Source organism: Aquarana catesbeiana, linkage group LG01 (genome assembly GCF_042186555.1).
Source record: "Aquarana catesbeiana isolate 2022-GZ linkage group LG01, ASM4218655v1, whole genome shotgun sequence".
Classification (NCBI taxonomy): domain Eukaryota; kingdom Metazoa; phylum Chordata; class Amphibia; order Anura; family Ranidae; genus Aquarana; species Aquarana catesbeiana.
In genome coordinates, this window is record NC_133324.1 from 606,319,202 (window position 1) to 606,341,137 (window position 21,936).

Sequence of the window (21,936 nt, forward strand, 5' to 3'; positions counted from 1 at the left end):
GTTTTTCGAATCCACCCATCTAAACCAAACCTTCCTAAATTTCTTGGGAGCTCCCCTAGCTTCATAGGTCATTCTGTACATCAGCACATCCGCATTAACTATTTTTATCCACATTCCTAGTGTCAGCTGTTCTTCATGAATTCAGCGTCTGGCAATAAGTTTTCGCACCTCAAAGTATAAGATCCTAAGAAACAGTTTGGTACATGTATTCATCTCCTCCTGGTCAAAGACCCCTAGGAGACAGTGTAAGGGTGAGCAAATGTTAGGTAAGGCGAATTTATCAGAAATAAACTCGGTTACCTGTGACCACAGTGGCCTCACCTTCTTGCACCCCCACACCATATGTATGAAAGTGCCATCCTCCTCCCTACATTTATGACAGAGAGCTGTTTCTTTTCTTTGCATTTTGTGGAGTCTAACAGGAGTATAATACTGTTGATGGAGATACCTAAACTGAATCATTTTGTCCGTAGATGAAATAACAGTCACCACATACGTATCCAGTACCTCCTGCCACTGCTCCTCCGACAACTCCGGGACAGCCTCTACCCACCGTTGCTTAGCTCTAGTCGTTATTATCTTTATCCCTGGTCCCACTGCCCCGTAATATCTAGAGATTCGCCCAGATGGTTCGGGATCTATCAGAGCCTTCTCCAAATCTGTATTCTGGACCAGAATTGTATCCCCTCCAAACTGCACCTTCGCTGCGTGCTTCAACTGCATATACCGAAACAGCCATATCTTGGGTACATTAAACTGAGCCCTCGATTGATCAAAGGTGGCCAGTCGATCATTCTGACAAATCTGGTGCAGGTATTTAATACCATAATGCGCCCAGGTCTTTTGTCCATCCGGCAATTTCAAAAATTCCCCCAGTGACCCATTGTACCATAGCGAACTGTTCGGGGACAGTGTCAGTGGCATATCCTTTCGCCATTGGGAGCACAGGTGAAATACTTTCCCAGGAAGTGCCAGAACTGATCCCATCTTCCTCCCCGGAATCCCCTTCCTATATAGTATATTTTGGAGGGTTTCTTGAGAGGTAGCTAGTGCCGCCTCAAACAAGGTAGTAGCATTAGGTTCCTGCGGGAAAAGTCGCCAGTGCAAAAAAAACGAATTGGGAAGCCATAAAATACGAGCATAGATCTGGAAGTATAAATAAAAGAAAAAAACCGCGCTGAAAAATAATATAAACACTTAAAGCTGCACGAATAAAACACCAATACCTGTGTACAATAAAAATAAAAGAGAAAACAAACGTGCGCTCATAATGAACATAATCTGTGTAAAAAATACATAATCTAAATCCCTGTAAGAAAATCAGAAATGTGCATCAAAAAATATTGATAATTAATAAATGGTAAAAAGCTGTGAAAAAAATATGCTTAAAAAGTGTCATAACATTTCAAGAAAAGTTTTCACAACCCAAATGGATAAGGAACAGTCCTTAGATGAAATACTCCAAGGAGCGAAAGTTCTTATGATGAACAGTAGGAGAGGGAGTCCCATACATAAACAGTTACTTCACAGAAGCAGGAGGAAGCATCCACCTTCCGACCAGTCAGACACTGCACATATATATGGAGAGGGAGGGAAATGAGGATAAGAGCTCTCATATAGTCCCACAGTATTAAAAGGTGGACCCTTACCCTGAATGATGGACCTCGATGGACCTCCTCTCTGGCGAGGTCTCACATGCAGGCAGACTTTGCCCTCTGCAGGGACTGTGGATGGATGATGTCCGGATCCAGCTCATACAGTGTGCGTCTCCAGCTTGGCTTCTACCAACTCATCCACCTGGGGGGGGAGGGAGTGACAAGCACACTTTGGCCTGATGTTTCATCCACTGATGCGCATGTCTCTAAGATTTGAACATGCATCGGAATGTTTCAACATGCGAGAACATATATTCTGTGTGTCAAACAGGCTTGTGTTGTAAATACAACCAACGGAGATGGACGCTGGGACTGTCAATAGCCTGGAATGGAGACTCCCGATTTTCATCAAGGTGGAGATGTATGCGAGTTAGCACGCTGAGTCCCACCTTGATGAACATTCCGATGTATGTTCAAATCTTAGAGACATGCGCATCAGTGGATGAAACATCAGTCCAAAGTGTGCTTGTCACTCCCTCCCCCCCAGGTGGATGAGTTGGTAGAAGCCAAGCTGGAGACGCACACTGTATGAGCTGGATCCGGACATCATCCATCCACAGTCCCTGCAGAGGGCAAAGTCTGCCTGCGTGTGAGACCTCGCCAGAGAGGAGGTCCATCATTGAGGGTAAGGGTCCACCTTTTAATACTGTGGGACTATATGAGAGCTCTTATCCTCATTTCCCTCCCTCTCCATATATATGTGCAGTGTCTGACTGGTCGGAAGGTGGATGCTTCCTCCTGCTTCTGTGAAGTAACTGTTTATGTATGGGACTCCCTCTCCTACTGTTCATCATAAGAACTTTCGCTCCTTGGAGTATTTCATCTAAGGACTGTTCCTTATCCATTTGGGTTGTGAAAACTTTTCTTGAAATGTTATGACACTTTTTTCACAGCTTTTTACCATTTATTAATTATCAATATTTTTTTGATGCACATTTCTGATTTTCTTACAGGGATTTAGATTATGTATTTTTTACACAGATTATGTTCATTATGAGCGCACGTTTGTTTTCTCTTTTATAGATCTGGAAGTGCCAACCCTCCCATTGTAACTGGTAGTTTCAATATCGCCAGGGACACTCTAGGAGCTTTGGCTCCCCAGAGTAACCCTACAACAACGGAATCAATATATTTAAATATTCGCAACGGCACAAAAACAGGGGAGTTCGAGAGAATGTAAAGAAATTTGGGGAGAAAAATCATTTTAAATAAATTTATCCTGCCCAACAAACTGAGCGGCAAGTTCCTCCACCTCTGTACCTTCTCCCGAAAATTTCCCACAATGGGCGACAGGTTGTTCTCCAGGTATTTAGAGATGGGAAGCTGAACCTCAACCCCCAAGTACCTGAAAGAGGTGGATAAGGGGATAGGACAATCTGATGGAACAACCACCTCTTTATCAATAGGGAAAAGAGAGGATTTCTTCCAGTTTATATGGAAACCAGAGTGATTCCCGAAGTCCTGAATCAATTGAAAGGCTGTAGAGAGTGAGGGTCCTGGGTCTTGTAAGTACAACAGCATGTCATCTGCATAGAGTGACACTCTTTCCTCAAATTCCTCAATCCTCAGGCCAGTTAAAGCCGAGGTAGATCTTAATTTAACTGCCAAAGGCTCAATTGCCAGGGCAAAGAGGAGGGGTGAAAGAGGACATCCCTGCTTGGTGCCCCGGAATATTGGGAAAGGATCCGAGATAATGCCATTGACCCTCAGTCTAATCAAGGGATCCGTATACAGGAGCCGTACCCATGAAATGAAAATAGGGCCAAAGCCAAATGACTCCAAGAGGTGAAACAAATAAGACCACTCCACGAAGTCAAAGGCCTTCTTAGTGTCTAAAGAAGCCACCATTCTAGTCCCAGAGTTGTGGTGAGTCGCCTGGAGGTTTAAAAAGAGTCTTCTAATGTTCATTTGTGCACAGCGACCCTGTATGAATCCTGTTTGATCTGCATCAACCAGCTTTGAGATGACTGTTTGTAATCTACTTGCAAGTATTTTGGCCAGAATTTTTGTGTCAACATTCATCAACGAAATCGGTTGGTAGGAGTCACATTCTCGGGGGTCCTTTCCCCCTTTGGGGATCAGGACAACCAAGGCCTCCCGCATTGACGGAGGTAGCCTACCATCCGATTTTGCGGCATCAAACACCTTTAGTAAACGAGGGGCTAAACCATATCTGAAAGTGTAGTACCACTCCGACGGGAGACCGTCCAAACCAGGGGACTTCCTTGGCGGGAAGGAGGCAATTGCCTTCTCCACCTCCTCAACCGTAATACCAGTTTCCAGAGTTTTGCTATCTTCCATTGTCAGCTTAGGGAGATCAATGTCATTTATGTAAGTCAGTAAATCCTCTGTCCCCAGAGGAGTACAAGATTTGTATAATTCAGTGTAAAATTGAACAAAGGTTTTTAAGATGTCGGCCGAATCACATACTTCCAGCCTGCAGTTATCATAAATTGATTTAATATATACCGGCACATACTCCGGTCGTGCCAAGTATGCCAGAAGCCTGCCATTCTTGTCGCCAAATTCAAATAGACGCCTGCGTTGAGCCAGGCTAAGTTTTGTGGTACGTTCCGTAAGGAGCGTCTTGTACTCCCTGGTTCTCATGCGTCAACAAGTCAACAACCTCTCACTAGTGGGGTCTCTAATATATTCTGCCTCCGCTAAGGTCACCTCAGTTTCCTTACTCTGTATTGTGGAAGCTAATTGCTTCTTAAACCCATGTACCTCCGCTATGAACACTCCCCTTAGTGTGGCCTTAAAAGCCTCCCACTGAAGAGGAGGAGTCCCAAAATTACCATTTTCTACCCAAAACTGTTTAATGGCCTCCGTGCACTTAATTGTTATATAATCCTCCTGAAGCCAGCTCGCTTCCATCCTCCAGAGGCGTATACCCGGTTTCAGTCCTAAGTTAAGTTCCAATAATATCGGAGAGTGGTCAGATATTGCTCTGGGTAGATAGGAAACCTTGTTCACCATACTGATTCCCTCCCCCTCCGACAGGATAGTGTCTATCCTGGAAAGAGTCTTGTGCGATTCCGAATAACAGGAATACTCCCTCACATCAGGATAATGGAACCGCCAGACATCTCTAAGTCCATGAGTGGACATCCACCCTGCAAGGGGAGTTGGAGTGTCAGCTTTGCCCCCCAACCTATCCAAAGTTGGTACAGCTACAGAATTGAAATCCCCTAAGAGAAATATTTTCCCCTCTGCCACCTCATAAGTAGCTTGTATCATGTCGTCTAAATTAACTACCGAAAAGGGAGGAAGGACATAGACATTTACAATTGTTAGTAATGTATTCATCACCTTTAGCACCAGAATAACATACCTCCCCTTAATGTCAGTGCGTACAGCATGAATGGTTATGGGGAGAGCTTTAGTTACTAAAGTGGATACCCCCCTCGCATATGAGGAGTAACTGGCATGATAAGCTCCAGCTATGTGAGCCCTTTTAAGAGAAAGAATCCTGGAGCCCTGAAGATGTGTTTCTTGAAACAATATTAAATGAGGTTTATACTTTTTAATATAGTCAAAAACTAGCGAGCATTTAAATTTTGCATTTAGGCCCCTGACATTCCAGGCCAAAATGTTAAGCTTTACCTCCATAGTGTAAAAACCATAAAAAAAGACTGGGGGTCATTCCCCTTCTGAAATAGAGGTCACAGAGAAGACAGCAGGGCTCCAAACTTCCCCTCCCACAAATATAGAGCACAATATTCATGACTAAATTCACCGAATGCAGATCATCCCAGGCAGATACAGACATCACTTCCCCAACAAACAAAGAACCTCCCCTCACCCCCCACCCCCTCCCTGCACCCAGCCCCAACCCACTAGGCACTTTTTTCCCATAACCTGAGTCCAAAATAGGCAGCAGAGATGCGACTTAAAACTGTCGCATAAACCAGTTCCTTTACCGGAGCTCTGAAAAGAATAACAGTTCTCCTTACAAAAAACGGAGGAGAAAAAATAAAAAGAAAAAAACACTTTCCTGATATTCAGATAGAAAAAAACTCTTTCTGTTTCCAATATATCTTCCCTCAGAGCTGTCCACAGACTCATCATCTAACAGAGGCACAGTGCAGCATCAAGCAGTTCAACGCCAAAACTTCTCCATGGCAGTATCTTCATGTTGAGGGCTGCTTGACAGTAGAACTGTATGTATAGTTGTTCAGACAGAGTAACTTCAATCAGCCACAGGGCTCTCCCAAAAGGTTCAGACACATCAGAGGGAAGATAAGAAAAAAAACCCCAAAGAACAAGGATTGTTCACATCAACGGTAAGGTAATCCAGAGAGGTAATCAGAAATGTCATCCCTGACGCATCTTTCCTGTCGCCTACCCCCTGTTCTCTCCGGCGGGGGGACCTCATCACGGCGAGCGAGAAGCGGATTTACCCCTTCGACTTCCACGTGTATCTAGCCACTCCGAGGCTTCAGTGGGGTTAGTAAAGAAATACGTTTTCACGTTTTCTACTATGCGCAGCTTAGCAGGATACAGCATACTGTAGATCAGGTTGAGGTCCCTCAATCTCTTCTTTACAGGCTGAAAAGAGGCCCTTTGCTTCTGCGTAGCCGCAGAGAAGTCAGGATAGATCGATATTCGATAGCCATCAAATGACAGTTCAGGGTCAGTCCTGGCCGCACGCAGTATATTCTCTCGGTCTCGGAAGTGCAGTACTTTCGCTATCATGGATCTGGGAGGGGCTCCCTTCGGTGGCGCTCGGTCTGGAATACGGTGTGCCCTTTCAATGGTGAATAATTTCGTAAAAGTGGCAGGCTCCATGTGGTCAGTCAGCCAGTTCTCAAGAAATTCTTCTGCTCGCCTCCCCTCCGCACCCTCAGGGAACCCCACCAACCTTATGTTGTTCCTTCTCATGCGATCTTCCATGTCAACCATCTTCAAAGTGTGCTCAGACAGGGTCTTTTTTGTCACCTGCGCAGCTGTATCTAAAGGCCTGACAATGTCCTCTAGAGAAGCAATGCGGCGGTCTGTAACATGTGCTTTCTCCCGCAGCTTCTGCATATCATGCTTTAGAAAGGAAAACTCCATCTTGAGCCCCTCAAAATGATCGATCAGTTTAGTTTGGCAGCCCTGTATTGCATCCATAATCTGGGTCAAGGATGGCTCATCTTCCCTCTCCACCTCCGCAGCTGGTCTGCCCCTGATATCCTGCAGCCTGTCTAAAGATCTCCCCCTTCTCAGCGTTCCACCTCTTTGGGGTTTAGGACTCACCCTGACCGGGGGGAAGGTGCCTGATGCGGGCTCTCCTCAGTCCTCTGTAGCGGCGGCCATTCCTCCTCCTCCTGTGAGCCGGCGCCATTTTGGGATCCCCAGGCATATCGCGCCAGTCTTTCTCCTGCCGTTTTGGGCCAGGGGGGGCCGTATTTTATCATCCCCGAAGGTTCCCGAGGGGTCCCTGCACACATCCCCAGAGAGTCTGCACAGAATTGGGGTGCCTCTGCTCCAGGATCACAACAGGATCGTAGGTCTGTGAACGGAGCTCAGAGCTTTCACTCCTCACATGCCGCGCGGTGGCTCCGCCCCCCCCAGGCACCATATTTAAAGGAATATTTCATTTTTATTGTTTCACTTTAAGCATTATTAAAATCACTGCTCCTGAAAAAACGACTGTTTTTAAAACTTTTTTTTGCATTGATACATGTCCCCTGGGGCAGGACCCGGGTCCCCAAACACTTTTAAAGGCAATAACTTGCATATAAGCCTTTAAAATTAGCACTTTTGATTTTTCCCGTTTGTGTCCCATAGACTTTAACAGTGTTTGCGTGTTCGAACAAATGTTTTGCCTGTTCTCGTGTTCTGCTGCGAACCGAACTGGGGGGTGATCGGCTCATCCCTAGTAGCCAGTTTTCAATCCATGTACTCACCCTATGGTCCATGCCAACGAACCTTACATTGTACACTAAACGTAATGCATTTGCAAAATCCAGATACACCACGTCTACGGGCCTTCCTTTATCTAGATGGCAGCTCACCTCCTCATAGAATGTTAATAGATTGGTTTGGCAAGAACGATTCTTCATGAATCCATGCTGATTACTGCTAATGATACCGTTTTCATTACTAAAATATTGTATATAGTCCCTTATCATCCCCTCCAAGAGCTTGCATACTATTGATGTTAGGCTAACTGGTCTGTAATTCCCAGGCATGTATTTTGGCCCTTTTTTAAATATTGGAGCCACATTGGCTTTTCTCCAATTAGCTGGTAGCATTCCAGTCAGTAGGCTGTCAGTAAAAATTAGGAACAATGGTCTGGCAATTACTTGACTGAGTTCCCTAAGGACCCTCGAGTGCAAGCCATCTGGTCCTGGTGACTTATTAATGTTAAGTTTTCCAAGTCTATTTCTAATTCTGTCCTCTGTTAGCCATGAGGGTGCTTCCTGTGATGTGTCATGAGGATAAATACTGCAGTTTTGGTTACTGAAACCCCCTAATTCCCTCACAAAGACCGAGAAGAAGAATAAATTCAATACCTTCGCCATCTCCCCATCCTTTGTAACCAGATTTTCTTCCTCATTCTTTATGGGGCCCATATGGTCTGTCCTCCCTTTTTTACTGTTTATATACTTAAAGAATTTCTTGGGATTTTTTTTGCTATGTGTCTTTTGTGTTCTATCTTAGCCGCCCTAATTGCACCCTTACATTTCCTGTTGCATTCTTTGTAAAGTCTGATGATGATCCCTTATCCTTGTATTTTTTGCTTTTATATGCATTTTTACATTGGAGTTAAGCCATCCAGGACTTTTGTTCGCTCTTTTAAATTTATTTCCCAATGGGATGCACTGGCTAATGCCCTTATTTAATAAGCTCTTAAAGCAAACCCATCTCTCCTCTGTGTTCTTTGTTCCTAAGATTTTATCCCAATTTATATCTTCTAGCAAGGTTCCTAGTTTGGGGAAGTTTGCTCTTTTGAAATTCAATGTCTTTGTATTCCTCTTATGTTTCCTATTTGTGTGATTTATACTGAAGCTAATTGACCTGTGATCGCTGTTTCCTAAATTGCTCCTTATTTCCACATCCGTGATTGGGTTTGTATTGTTGGTAATCAGTAGGTCTAGTAACGCTTTGTTTCTAGTTGGTGTATCCACCATCTGACCCATGAAATTGTCCTGCAAGACATTTAGGAACTGGCGAGCCTTAGACGAATGCGCGGTTCCTTCCGTCCAGTCTATGTCTGGATAATTAAAATCCCCCATTATGATGACACTTCCCATCCTTGCTGCTAATCCAGATTGTGATAGGAGGTCTGTCTCCCCCTCCTCCCTCAGGTTAGGGGGCCTATAGCATACGCCCAGTATTATTTTCCCCTTAGTTTCATCCCTTTGGAGCTCTACCCATAAGGATTCCACCTCCTCCCTAGCTCCCTTAGTGATATCATCTCCCACATTCACTTGTACATTATTCTTGATATACAGGCATACCCCTCCCCCTTTTTTACCCTCTCTATCTTTGAGATAAAGGGAATAGTCCCTTGTATGGTTGCCAATCATGAGAGCTGTTGAACCAAGTCTCTGAAATTCCCACAAAATCTAAATCCTCCTCATACAACAGTATCCCTAGTTCTCCCATCTTGTCCACCAGGCACCTGGCATTGGTGAACATGCCACGTGGTTTAGACCAGTCGCATACTGTCCTCTTATTGGGTATTCCGAGATTGCAAATAGGACTTGTTACTATACTTACCTCGGGTTTATGTGCGTTAGTCAACTTACCACTAATGCCCTCAATACTACCCACTGGAATATGTTCCGCTCTGACTATATCTACCTCTGGACCCCTCGTCACCTAGTTTAAAAGCCCCTCTAACTTTTCGGCCATCTTCACTCCCAGCAGATCTGCACCCTCCTCATTTAGGTGCAGTCCGTCCCTTCTATAGAATTGGTGACCGACTGAGAAGTCGGCCCAGTTCTCCAGGAACCCAAACTCCTCCTTACTACACCAGCCCCTCCGCCACTTGTTCACTTCCCTAATCTCCCTCTGCCTTTCTGGTGTGGCTCGATGTACCGGTAGTATTTCTGAAAATACTACCTTGGAGGTCCTTTTCATCAATTTAACTCCTAAGTCCCTAAAATCGTTCTTTAGGACACTTCATCTGCCTCTGACTTTGTCATTGGTGCCAACATGCACCATGAAGGCTGGGTCTTACCCATCCCCTCCCAGTAATCTGTCACCAGATCCGTGGACAGCATACAGTTCGGCTCTTTAGGTCTTTGTCACAGATTGCCCCCTCTGTCCTTCTAAGAATTGAGTCCCCTACCACCAGAATCTGTCTTTCCTTTCCCTTTGCTTCCCCCTCACTCTCACTGGAGGAGTTCTTCCCCTGGCAGCTAGAGGAGTCCCTCAGCTCCAGCAGTGCTGGTCCCTGACTGGTTTCACCAATGTCACTCAATGGAGCGTACTTTTTGGGATGTTCCAGCCCAGGATCAGCCTCCCTGGCACTTTCCCCTCTAACCTTCCTAGCTGTCACCCATCTACTCTTTTCTAGTATCCGCACCTCTTTGTTGGCCCCTGCTGTGTACGTTCCCGGCTCTCCTTTAGAATGGAGGGTCTTCTCAGTGCTGATAGTTGCTTCCCTAGATTCAGAATCTGGGCTTCCAGGGAAACAATGTGCTTACATTTTGCACAACAGTATTTGCCCTTGATCAGATGATCAAAGAATGCATACATGCTGCAAGATGTACACCGAGTCGCATCTCCACACCCACCAGGCACCATACCTACTAATTTAATGAGGATTGGGGATTATACCCTGTCCAAATTAACTAACAACTAGCACCTGTACTCAACAATACAATACACAGGTGCTCACAGCTCACGTGCACTCACAGCCCACTCGCAGCCCACGTGCACCCGCAGTCCACGTCCACTCGCAGCCCACGTGCAGGGCCGCCATTAGGGGGGTAAAGCCCATACACTTGTAAGGGGCCCCAGCGTCTGGATGGGCCCAGCCGACTGGTAGGGATGTGAGAAGGCAGGGGCGGGTGAAGAGGAGATCTGTGGATGCTCCTGTATATATGTGAGTCAGAAGGCTGCTGCTCTGTCATGAGCTGACATCAGGCTCTTTGCTGCCACCTCTGGCCATTTCCCGCATGTGCACCACTCTGCATGTGGAAACAAGAGCTGGGACTAGGGCCACCTTATACAGTCAGGTCCATAAATATTGGGACATCGACACAATTCTAATCTTTTTGGCTCTATACACCACCACAATGGATTTGAAATGAAATGAACAAGATGTGCTTTGAACGAACGAACAAGATGACTTTTTCAAGGGAAAGAAGTGGAATGTTATGCAATGGCCAAGTCATTCACCTGACCTGAATCCGATTGAGCATGCATTTCATTTACTGAAGACAAAACTGAAGGGAAAATGCCCCAAGAACAAGCAAGAACTGAAGACAGTTGCAGTAGAGGCCTGGCAGAGCATCACCAGGGATGAAACCCAGCGTCTGGTGATGTCTATGCGTTCCAGACTTCAGGCTGTAATTGACTGCAAAGGATTTTCAACCAAGTATTAAAAAGTGAAAGTTTGATGGATGATTGTTAATCCTGTCGCATTACTTTTGGTCCCTTAAAAAGCAGGAGGCACATATACAAACTGTTGTAATTCCTACACCGTTCACCTAATTTGGATGTAAATACCCTCAAATTAAAGCTGAAAGTCTGCAGTTAAAGCACATCTTGTTTGTTTCATTTCAAATCCATTGTGGTGGTGTATAGAGTAAAAAAGATTAGAATTGTGTCAATGTCCCAATATTTATGGGCCTGACTGTAAGTAAGGGCTGTTGTGTCGGGGGGGGGGGCTTTGTGTGACTGTGTACATGCCTGTGTGTGTACATTTCTCTGTGTGTACATGTCTGTGTGTGTGTGTGTACATGTCTGTATGTGTGTACATGCCTGTGTGTGTACATGCCTGTGAGTGTGTACATGCCTTGTGTGTGTACATTCTTGTGAGTGTGTACATGCCTGTAAGTGTGTGCATGTCTCTGTGTGTACATGCCTGTGTGTGTACGTCTCTGTGTGTACGTCTCTGTGTGTGTACATGTCTGTATGTGTGTACATAACTTGTGTGTGTACATGCCTGTGTGTGTACATGCCTGTGAGTGTGTGTGTATATGTGTGTACATGTCTCTGTATGTGTACATGTCTTGTGTGTGTATACATGCCTGTGTGTGTGTACGTGCATGTCATATATACACATGTGAGTAGTGCTGGGAGCGTACAGGTGTGAGGGGGACTGAGAGCGTACAGGTGTGAGGGGGACTGAGAGTGTACAGGTGTGAGGGGGCTGAGAGAGTACAGGTGTGAGGGGGGGCTGAGAACATACAGGTGTGAGGGGAACTGAGAGTGTACAGGTGTGAGGGGGGGCTGAGAGCATACAGGTGTGAGGGGGCTGAGAGAGTACAGGTGTGAGGGGGGGCTGAGAACATACAGGTGTGAGGGGAGCTGAGAGCGTACTGGTGTGAGGGGGGCTGAGAGCGTACTGGTGTGAGGGGGGCTGAGAGCGTACAGGTGTGAGGGGGCTGAGAGCATACAGGTCTGAGGGAGGCTGAGGCACTGAAGGACTTGGTGGGATGGCTAGTGGGCAGATTTGATGGGACGGCCAGTGGGCGGGACCCTGGGGAGTGTTGGTGGCCAGGCTCGGGGGGGGGGGGCCAGGCCTAAAGCTATATAAGGGGCCCCACAATTTCTGATGGCTGCCCTGCCCACGTGTACTCGCAGTCCCTGTGCAACCAAAAAAAGACAGTGAACAGTACATTCAAACAGCCGCGGCTCAAGCCAGCCAGCTGGTACATGGTGACGTCAAGAACAAGTGCTCCATCCGACGCATTTCCCCATACAAGGCATAGCCTACGTTCCCAGTCGATGTCTTGTACTTTTGTCTTTTTGGATGTCAGTTCCTAAGAAGTTTTTCAAAAATTTTTTAACTGGAGTACTGCAGCATGAAGCCTCTTTTTTCTATCATATGATTTACCTCACTGCTGGAGATTTCCTGGATAAGGATATCGTTGCAGCTACAGGACAACTATACTGCTGGAGAGTTTGCTGTATTACAAGGATCCCTGCATTGGATGAACCTATGGAGGAATATCCCTGATCTGAGTGATCCTGTGATGAGCTTGTTTGATCTCTATAATTTGAGATCCATCAAATCTGGTAAGCGACGTTGTTTATTTTACTTTCTGGATAGAAGCATGAAGTGATTTCTTCAGTGTCCTGCAATACCATTCACTATTGGAGCACCTTGTCTTGGACTTTTTGTGTTTTGAAGTGTACTGTTATCACATATCATTATCACCCTTCGCTTTTATATTAAGGGAGTTATATATATTGTTTGGTTGTGCGCTTTTTTTTTTTTTATACCTAGGCTTAGGACTTGCCACAAATACAGCGTTTTTCACTTCCCGGGAGCTGAAAATACAGCATATGGAATGTTATCTCTCTTGTGTAAACTACTAGTTTCAGTATTAAATTTATTAATGTATATTTGCAATTCTATCTCAATATTTTCTATGGCAATCTACATTAAGAGCCATAAACTTGTCACTACATATACTTAAGGCATCTATGTGCACTACTGTAAATTTCCATGTTGTTAATTGTATTTTTTTTTCTTTCTTTCTTCTTCCTATAAATTTCTATGATAACAATGTCAATAAAAATATATTAAACAAACTACTAGTCCCATCAAGCTACTATGTACTGGAAATGTACAAGGGCAGACATATTTGAAGTCCAGCCTGTGTGACAGCCAGATCTTCTTCCACATGTAGCGCCAGCATTTTTGCTTGTTAATGTAATACAATGTTAATCTATGAACAGTATTATAATTTAGTATTTGGCACCATCTAGTGGACAAATTGTGGAATGGACTATATTTTATTTTACTATTTCAAGAACGTGAGAAAATATGACAGGAAGTGACTGTTTATTTACTTTTCACAATAACCTATCTACCCAGAATGCTGAGTGATTTACCCAGCAACACTCAGTACTGAAATGCATGCTGGGTAGGCTATAAAAGGCTCCGCGCGGCCATCTTGGCTCTCTTCTGGATGCGTGGCCTGCCTGTGAGGACCTGTGCGGAGGTGTTCCAGAGAGCGCGGCCTACACCTATTGCGGAGTGGCACAATCAGCGACTCTGCTGTGCACCAGTGAGCTGTAGAGATGCTGTGACAGAGTTAGGAGCCAGCAGAGGGTCCCGGTCCATTTTGTGGAGCAGAGTGGTGTAACGGCGCTGGCCGGCGGGAAGCAAGACCAAGTGCATCGGAGCGGAGCTGTCCTACTACACAGACCTGGTTGGGTGAGAAGGCTGTTGCCCAAAGTTTTCCTAATGCACTTTTACACACCTGAATCTGCAACACAGTGTGCTGGGACCTGTAGTTCCACACAAGGGATCATAAGGAACTAAAGACTGATTTCAAACAGGCCTCAAGCCTACCCTTTCCTATACTTCTAGCACTGTGTTACATGAAGTTAATTACATCGGGGACAGTTGCAGGTTACTACACTACAAGGATAATTTTCAACATCCACTTTATCTAAACCCGGTTTATTTAACCGTTGTATTACAATTTATAATTCGTAAATAGCTAGCAGAAGACAGAAGACAAAGAAAAGACTGCCTCTTTCATTGCAAGGCCTCGCATCCTATTTCTGGTTAATAGAGAGTTTACACTCTAAAGCAGGGGGAGCTCCCTGGGGATTGCATAAGTGTTTTATTTACTAACGTTGTCTTCGTGTGGTTACAAGGGCTCACTGGAAGTGGGAAGGTGCCCAGAATTAAGGCATTTTTCATTCTGGCATTAGTCCCACTTGGAGACGCACTTCCAGAGACCATTTAATATAACTTTATGTGTACCAATTATTGTGTGTACTTATTGGGCTGTTGCACTATGTTTGTGGGACAGACCAAATATTGTAATACTACTTTTATACCAATTCCAGTAAAATTACGTTTCTGGTTGAGTACAACTTGTGTGGAGTGTTGTTCCTTTTCTAGCAGGTGGAACATCGGATACCCAGGTAATAACAAAGTTATACTGTTGTTATATTGTACATTGTGGGGTTACCCTTTACTATTAGCGTCACACTAACACTGCACCACAGCTGTGTCAAGGGGATTGAGTCAAGTCATTGGGGGTGACAAAGCAGAGCACAGGCCCAATCAAATATCAGCATCTCCTTCGGGGGTCAGCGCTACACACATATACCATGGAGAAGGGAGTGTAGACTTTGAGGGGCATGAAGAGTGTTATTTGCTGGATTACAAAGTGAGAAGGTAAAAAACAAATGAAAAAGGTAACTAAAACTGGTCATACACTGTCCAATTTTTAGATGGTTTCCGATGAACCAGCAGAAATTCATTAAGTGGATGGCAATGTTGGTCCCCTCCCACCTGACGTACTTTGATTAAAAATGTAGCTAGTGTTTGGGTGCTCTAACAACCACTGATGCCAGGTATCAGGATAAAATAGAGACAGCATGAGATTCATCCATCTGCCTTGCAGAGTGTGGATAGAGGAATCTGTTAGATTTTTTTCATTGAGCCTACAGCCTGAAAGACAAAAAAATAGTAGTGTATGGCCAACTTAATTCAGCCACTGCATCTAAGGTAAATTTCAGTATATTACATATTTGTATTTGGGTTTAGATGTCATATAAGGAGTGCTCATAATCAACCTTTCCTTAATGTCATAATGTAATTTACGTCAGTATTATCGTTTGTTGTCTGGATAACAAAGACATTGATACGTGCCACTTAATCCTGAGGCTGTATGTGCAGACAACCATACAATCTGACAATCTCAATGATATAACCACAGGAAAGACTGGGCACGGTTTTCTTTGTGCCAGGGGTGTTTCTAGGATTGTAAAAACCTAGGGCACCTTTGGACACACAATGGGTGTGGCCAAATTGTGTAAATGGTGGAAGGAACTTAAGGGATGTGGTTAAATAAAACAAGGTCAAGTTGTCCCCAGTATAAGTCTGCCAACTGGTATAATTCTTCCCCTCCTCCAGATCAATCTGTCCCGTAATATAATCCACCAAGGTCAGTCTGTCCCCCAGTATAATCCCCCCCAGGTCAGTGCGTCCCTCAGTATATTCACCCCCAGGTCAGTCTGCCCCCTGGTATAATCCTTGCCCTCCTCCAGATCAATCTGTCTCGCAATATAATCCCCCAAGATCAGTCTGTCCCTCAGTATAATCCTCCCACAAGGTCAATTTGTTCCCCAGTATAATCTCCCACAGGTCAATTCATCCTCCAGTATAATCCCCCATTTTAATCCCCCCACATCACTCTGCCCCCCAGTATAATCCCCCAAGGCCAGTCTGTTCCCAGTACAATCCCCCCAAATCAAACTAACCTAGGGGGATTTCTCTGGGGGACACACGGACCTGCAGTACAATCCCGAAGCCAGGGGGAGGGGAGAGGAGGAGAAGCTGGCAGCTGCAAGGGAGCCATAAAGGATTGTGCTGCCGGGGAGAGAAGGGGGGACTCAATGGCCGTGATGCCAGGAAATCTGTTGGATACTCCCTGTGTGCAGTGTCTGTCAGGGCACAATGGACCCCCTTCTCTCGCGTCCCACACACACTTGCACAATGTATGATACGCCACTGATTGGAAGTAATAATTTGTTAATTTGATGCATTCACTTTGTAAACACTTGGCACATTTAGGAACTATCTGAATCTTCCGCATGTATCGGTAAAGTTACTGAAATGGACAGTCAGCATTTTTTAATTTGGCGTAGGCCATTTCAAAGATCCATAGCACCAGAATGTGTCGGTAGTGCTTTGTTAAATTTTCCCGACTGTCTAGCAATCAATGAGTATGAGTAAGCTATGAGTAAGCACTTAGCATAAGTGCGAAACGCGTTAGCTGATTGCCTGTACCCTCTGCCACAGTGTCCTTTATGCTATATGCTCCTAAATTTACAACAAATGGTTTTTGAATTATATCTTCCTGGAGTGCGGCTGTCCGGATTTTCTCATCTACTTTCAACATGACTCAGCATTAGCCAGCACCTGGGGCTCTTCATTCTCGGAGACAACTAAGTTTACACCTGGTGTGGATCTATACCAGTGCGGTGAGAATCTTTTTGTGTCTAGCAATCAAGTGTGTATTGCTATAGAAGAGAGTTATAAAGGAGGCGCTTTATAATGGAGAGCGGGTACCTCTTACTGCAGGACAATACAGTGCTTGTTCCACACTAAGACTGCATTTTGCGTTAAACTCATAAAATACAGAGCTTGATGTGAAGCCTGCAGAGCTATCTGGACACCTGCATAATGCAGACAATGCTGTGGGAAAGGGTGAGGACATTGTCATATGGCCAAAGTCAAAGATCTAAAGCAAGTGAAAAGCAAAGTCCATTTGTAAATCCCACAGCAGTGGGGTAAACACTATAAACAATTTGGGCAAACGATCATCCGATTTTTGTTGTTGTGTCACAGCAAGTCGGAAGTGAGCAAGGAAATAATGTATGAAAATTCTTGTATGACAAAGGCTTTTTTTTTGTTGTTTATTGTTTCTTATCATAATGTGCAGTCTTTCATTTCCGATTTTTCTCGTACGAAAATGGTACATATTAAACAAAAATCGTTAGTTTGGTTCCTGTTCGTGAACAATTTTTAAATTTTTGGAAAAAAATGTTTTTCATCCGGAAGGTTGTGTGCATCAGAAAATCGTACGATCGTTCCTCGGGTGAAAATGTTCGCCCAATTTTCTTATAGTGTGTACAAGCCACACTTTTTTTTAGAAAAGTGTCAGATTTTTTTGTTTTTTGTTTTGCTTTGCAGTGGTATAGCAGTGGTCAGGTTTCACACTGTGGGGGATGAGAGTGTGACAGTGTGAACAGGCCATAAGCCAGGGGATGTTTCCAGTTTATAACTGTTTGTGTTTCTATTTCTAGTTACAGGATTCCATTTAATGCTAGTACAAGTGCAGTAATGAACAACATTCTCTAAATGTATAACTGTGTGTCTCAGAAACTCATTTTAGCTCTCAACACCCTATCTGTGATATTCTTAATAGGTGTTTTGTACAAACAAACAAAAAAATCAAACAAACCTAAAAAAAAGCCTAAAAACCAAAAACAAACCAAAAACACTAAAAAAGAACAAAAGAGTTTGTTTTTAATGAGTTCCCCAACTATGCACCTGGTGAGACTTATTTGGTGAGTACAACTATGCAGCAAACTAGTATGAAGGGGTCGTACTAAAAACAATATTTTTTTCTCTAATCAAAGCATTTTGCCATGCATGTAGTGTGAAAAAAACTATCATGTGTTATAAGGGTAAAGAAAATCTAGTGATGGCATCAAAAGAAAAAGAAACCTAAATCCTAAGATTGCTAAAGCCCCATTCCATGCTAAAACTATTTTTTCTCATACCATCTCTCTGACCAGTACTACTAGGCATTTTTCCCCTTACCTTGTGAAGCCACATATACTCACCTAAGTCCCCCTCTAGCTCCCTCGCCAGCGTCACATCTGGTTACAAGGAACAATGAATCCAGGGGTGCAAATGGAGTCCGAGATCACTGATCTCCTAATTCTCCCCTGTAATTAAGTCATCCTGTTCTGGATCCAGAGAGGACCCCATCGCTGGACATCTGATAGAAAGTGTCCATGTCATGCATGCACTGATGCAGACCCCCCGAGGAAGGACGCAAGAAGGAAGTAAACAGAATAGGAGAAGGCTTGGGTCTGTAGCTTGACCACAGTTTAAGGTAAGTGCAAAGGTGTATTTAGGTAGGGATTTATTTTATACAGTGATAGCAACAAATGCAACTTCAAAGTTCTCACAAAGATTTCTTAATAAGGTAACTAAATGATTTATTTATTATACAAAAGAAACAATAACTATAAATATATGCATAGGGCAATAAAGCCTAAAATATCTCATATATTCAAAGCAAAGTGTACAAACCTTTTACTTGAGTAGTATTATTGGTAATAAAAAATCCTTATGCTGATAAATATAGCTATCATCAATCATATCATATCAATCATATCAAATCATATCAAATATATAAAACAAAGATAGATAGATAGATAGATAGATAGATAGATAGATAGATAGATAGATAGATAGATAGATAGATAGATAGATAGATAGATAGATAGATAGATAGATAGATAATCTCATGTTCTTACCTAGAATTATCACAATTAAATCCAGTTTCAGACACATATGACATTTCCAATCCATCTTAGTATAAAAGTATAGTAACTGTGGTCCTCTTGCTCCCTCTGTGTGAAATGACAATAAATGTTTCAGGTGCTGAAGCACCTGTTTTTTTTTTTATTTGTATTTTTTTTTTTTACTAAGCTAAGCGACACTCCTTTGCCTGAAGCAAGTACAGTATGCGATTTGATGTATTGTATTGAGAGGTCCAATGTAAAGCAGAATAGTTTGAAGAAAGGTCACTGACTGACTCATTTTAACATTGGCGAAAACCAATATCTAAAGAAGAGAGTTTGCTGACTTAGATCCCTGGAATGTATGAAACCATTACACTTTTATGTGAATCACTGCACTCTACCATCAGAGATACCTCTGTTATAAAAGTGCTATCATTTTCATGCACAGCTCATTTAATTTGAAATGTTCTTTTAAAAAGACAACTTGTGCTAACCATGCCACTATCAGATTATTGTTGTAAAACAAAGAAACTTTCTGTATCGGTTTAAGTCTAATTTATATCTATGTGTTGGGGGAACACATAAGGCAACATGTGTATTACTGCAAATCACAGTATATGCATTAATGCAAGTGCCATTTATTATTATATTATATTATTATACAAGATTTAGATAGCACCAACAGTTTGCGCAGGGCTTTACATTTATTTTGTTTTAACATGCTGCAATGCATAGTAACACATCATAGTCCATTGTGGTGTGCTGCAGCAAAAGAATTGCAACATGTTCAATAGTTGATATGTTGGAAATCAACTGGTTTTAATAGGCTGCCTTAAATTGATATTAAAGCAATATTTTTAAAAAAAATAACAAACATGTCATACTTACCTGCTCTGTGCAGAGGTTTTTCTTAGAGTAGGCCAGATTCTCCTGGCCCCTCTCTCCTGCTGAGTGCCCCCGGAGCAAGTAGCTTACAACAGGGGCACTGGAGTAGGCTCGCTCCCAAGCAACTGCTCAGCGTGTCCATTCACACACAAAGCTACCACTTAGCCCCGCTCCCTCTCTTCTCATTGGCTCACTGGCTGTGAATAAAAGCAGCAGGAGCCAATGTCTCCCGCTGCTGTCTCAGCCAATGAGGAGGTTGAGTCCCTGGATAGAATTCATGAAGGTAAAAAATCTGGATCCTTTACAACCACTTTAATTGTATGCATGCTAATGTTACATAGTTAGTTAGAAAACTGTATACAGAATTCTATACCATCAGTTGATCCAGAGGAAGGCAAAAAAACCTGTATAAAGTATAGTCCGATTTGCTCCAGTTTTAGAAAAATAAACTCCTCCTTACATAGTCAGTAAGTAAGGTTGAATAAAGACACCAGACCATCCTGAGTGGGTGTCTACAATTGACCCTATCCCTGTACATTGTGTCTCATTAAGATGCTCATCTATTATATCATTATTCATTTAAGGTACCCATATAGCGCCGTCAATTTATGCAGCGCTCCACACATACATCGCACACTCACATCACTCCCTACCCTCAACTTACATTCATATACAAGGGCCGATTTTGAATAGAAGCCAATTAACCTACCAGCAGGTCTTTGGAGTGTGGGAGGAAACTGCTGTACCCCATGCAGGCACAGGGAGAACATGCAAACTCCAGGTAGGTAGTGTTGTGTTGTGTTGTGTTGTGTTTGGGATTCGAACCAGTGACCCTTTTTACTGCTAGGCGAGAGTGCTACCCACTACACACTACACCACTGTGCCACCCTAAATCCTTGATTCCCCGAAGGTTAATCGAATGTTCCTTGGATCAACTATCCCTGGTGTTATTACCTATAAATGTTAATATGCAGTTATATTTTGTGTATTTAGTAATGCATCCAGCCATATCCTAAAACAATCTACTGAGCTGGCTAGAACTAGTTCTCGAGGGAGCCTATTCCAAGTTTTCACAGCTCTTATTGTAAATAAAACTTTCCGTATGTGGAGGTTAGACCACTTTTCCCTCCAGATGTGAAGAGTGCTTCCCTGCTCTCTGTGATGATCTTAAAGTGAATAATTCTACACCAAGTTCACTATATGGTTCATCAAATGAGTGTGGCAAAACATACATTGACACACGTGTATTAATGCAGTGCACAAATGTAATGGGTCTTGAAGGATATGCAGAGATAACTTGACATCAGGAACAGGTCATCAACATGCACTACACATTACATAGTCTACTGATTCAGCCTGCAAGTGTATAGAAAATGTTGCCTTATATTCACCTTGCATGTGGTAGGTGCAGCGTGGTGCGGTGGGCTGAAAACACTCAGAGTTTAGGCACAAAAACAGGAATGTATTGTAACAGAAGTTCAGCAATACATAACAGGCCAGGAAGGGAAACAACCTGACCGAGAGCACTCACAAGTTGTAATAGCAATGTGACAGACGATGGTAGTCTCAGGGAAGATTATTATTATTATACGAGATTTATATAGCGCCAACAGTTTACGCAGCGCTTTACAATGTATAAGGGGGACAACACAATTACAGTACAGTTCAATACAAAAGGTACAGGAGGGCCCTGCTCATAGAACTTACATTCTAAAGGGAGGGGTGGTGGTACAAAAGGTAATAGCTGCAAAGAATGATTTGATGGGGGTGGCTCAGGGACAGTTATGTGGGTGTGGGATAAGCTTCCCTGAATAAATGAGTTTTCAGGGATCTCCTAAAGGTGGACAGGGTAGGGGCTGATCGGATATACTGGGGTAGGGAATTCCAGAGGATGGGAGAGGCTCTGGAGAAGTCCTGAAGGCGAGCATGGGAGGAGGTAACAAGGGAGCTAGAGAGCAGGAGGTCCTGGGAGGAGCGGAGGGGGCGATTTGGGCGATATCTGCAGATGAGGTTGGTAATGTAGATGGGGGCGATGTTGTGAATGGCCTTGTATGTTATGGTTAGCATTTTGAATTTTACACGGTGGGGTAGGGGAAGCCAGTGAAGGGATTGGCAGAGAGGAGCAGCAGTCACAGATCGATTAGTGAGGTGTATTAGTCTAGCAGCAGCATTCATAATAGACTGAAGGGGGGATAGCCTGCTTAAGGGTAGGCCA

General features: G+C 43.6%; 1 protein-coding gene across 1 annotated transcript in view; it reads right to left on the reverse strand.

Annotated features, from left to right (window-relative positions):
• The window catches only part of LOC141127346 (uncharacterized), a 182,528-nt gene extending 163,020 nt beyond the window's left edge, over positions 1 to 19,508 (reverse strand). The window contains exon 1 of the mRNA XM_073613687.1: positions 18,849 to 19,508. Within this exon, the coding sequence (XP_073469788.1) occupies positions 18,849 to 18,903 (55 nt within the window). The 5' untranslated portion in view covers positions 18,904 to 19,508. The remainder of the gene's footprint in view (positions 1 to 18,848) is intronic.
• Positions 19,509 to 21,936: the final 2,428 nt, after the last annotated feature.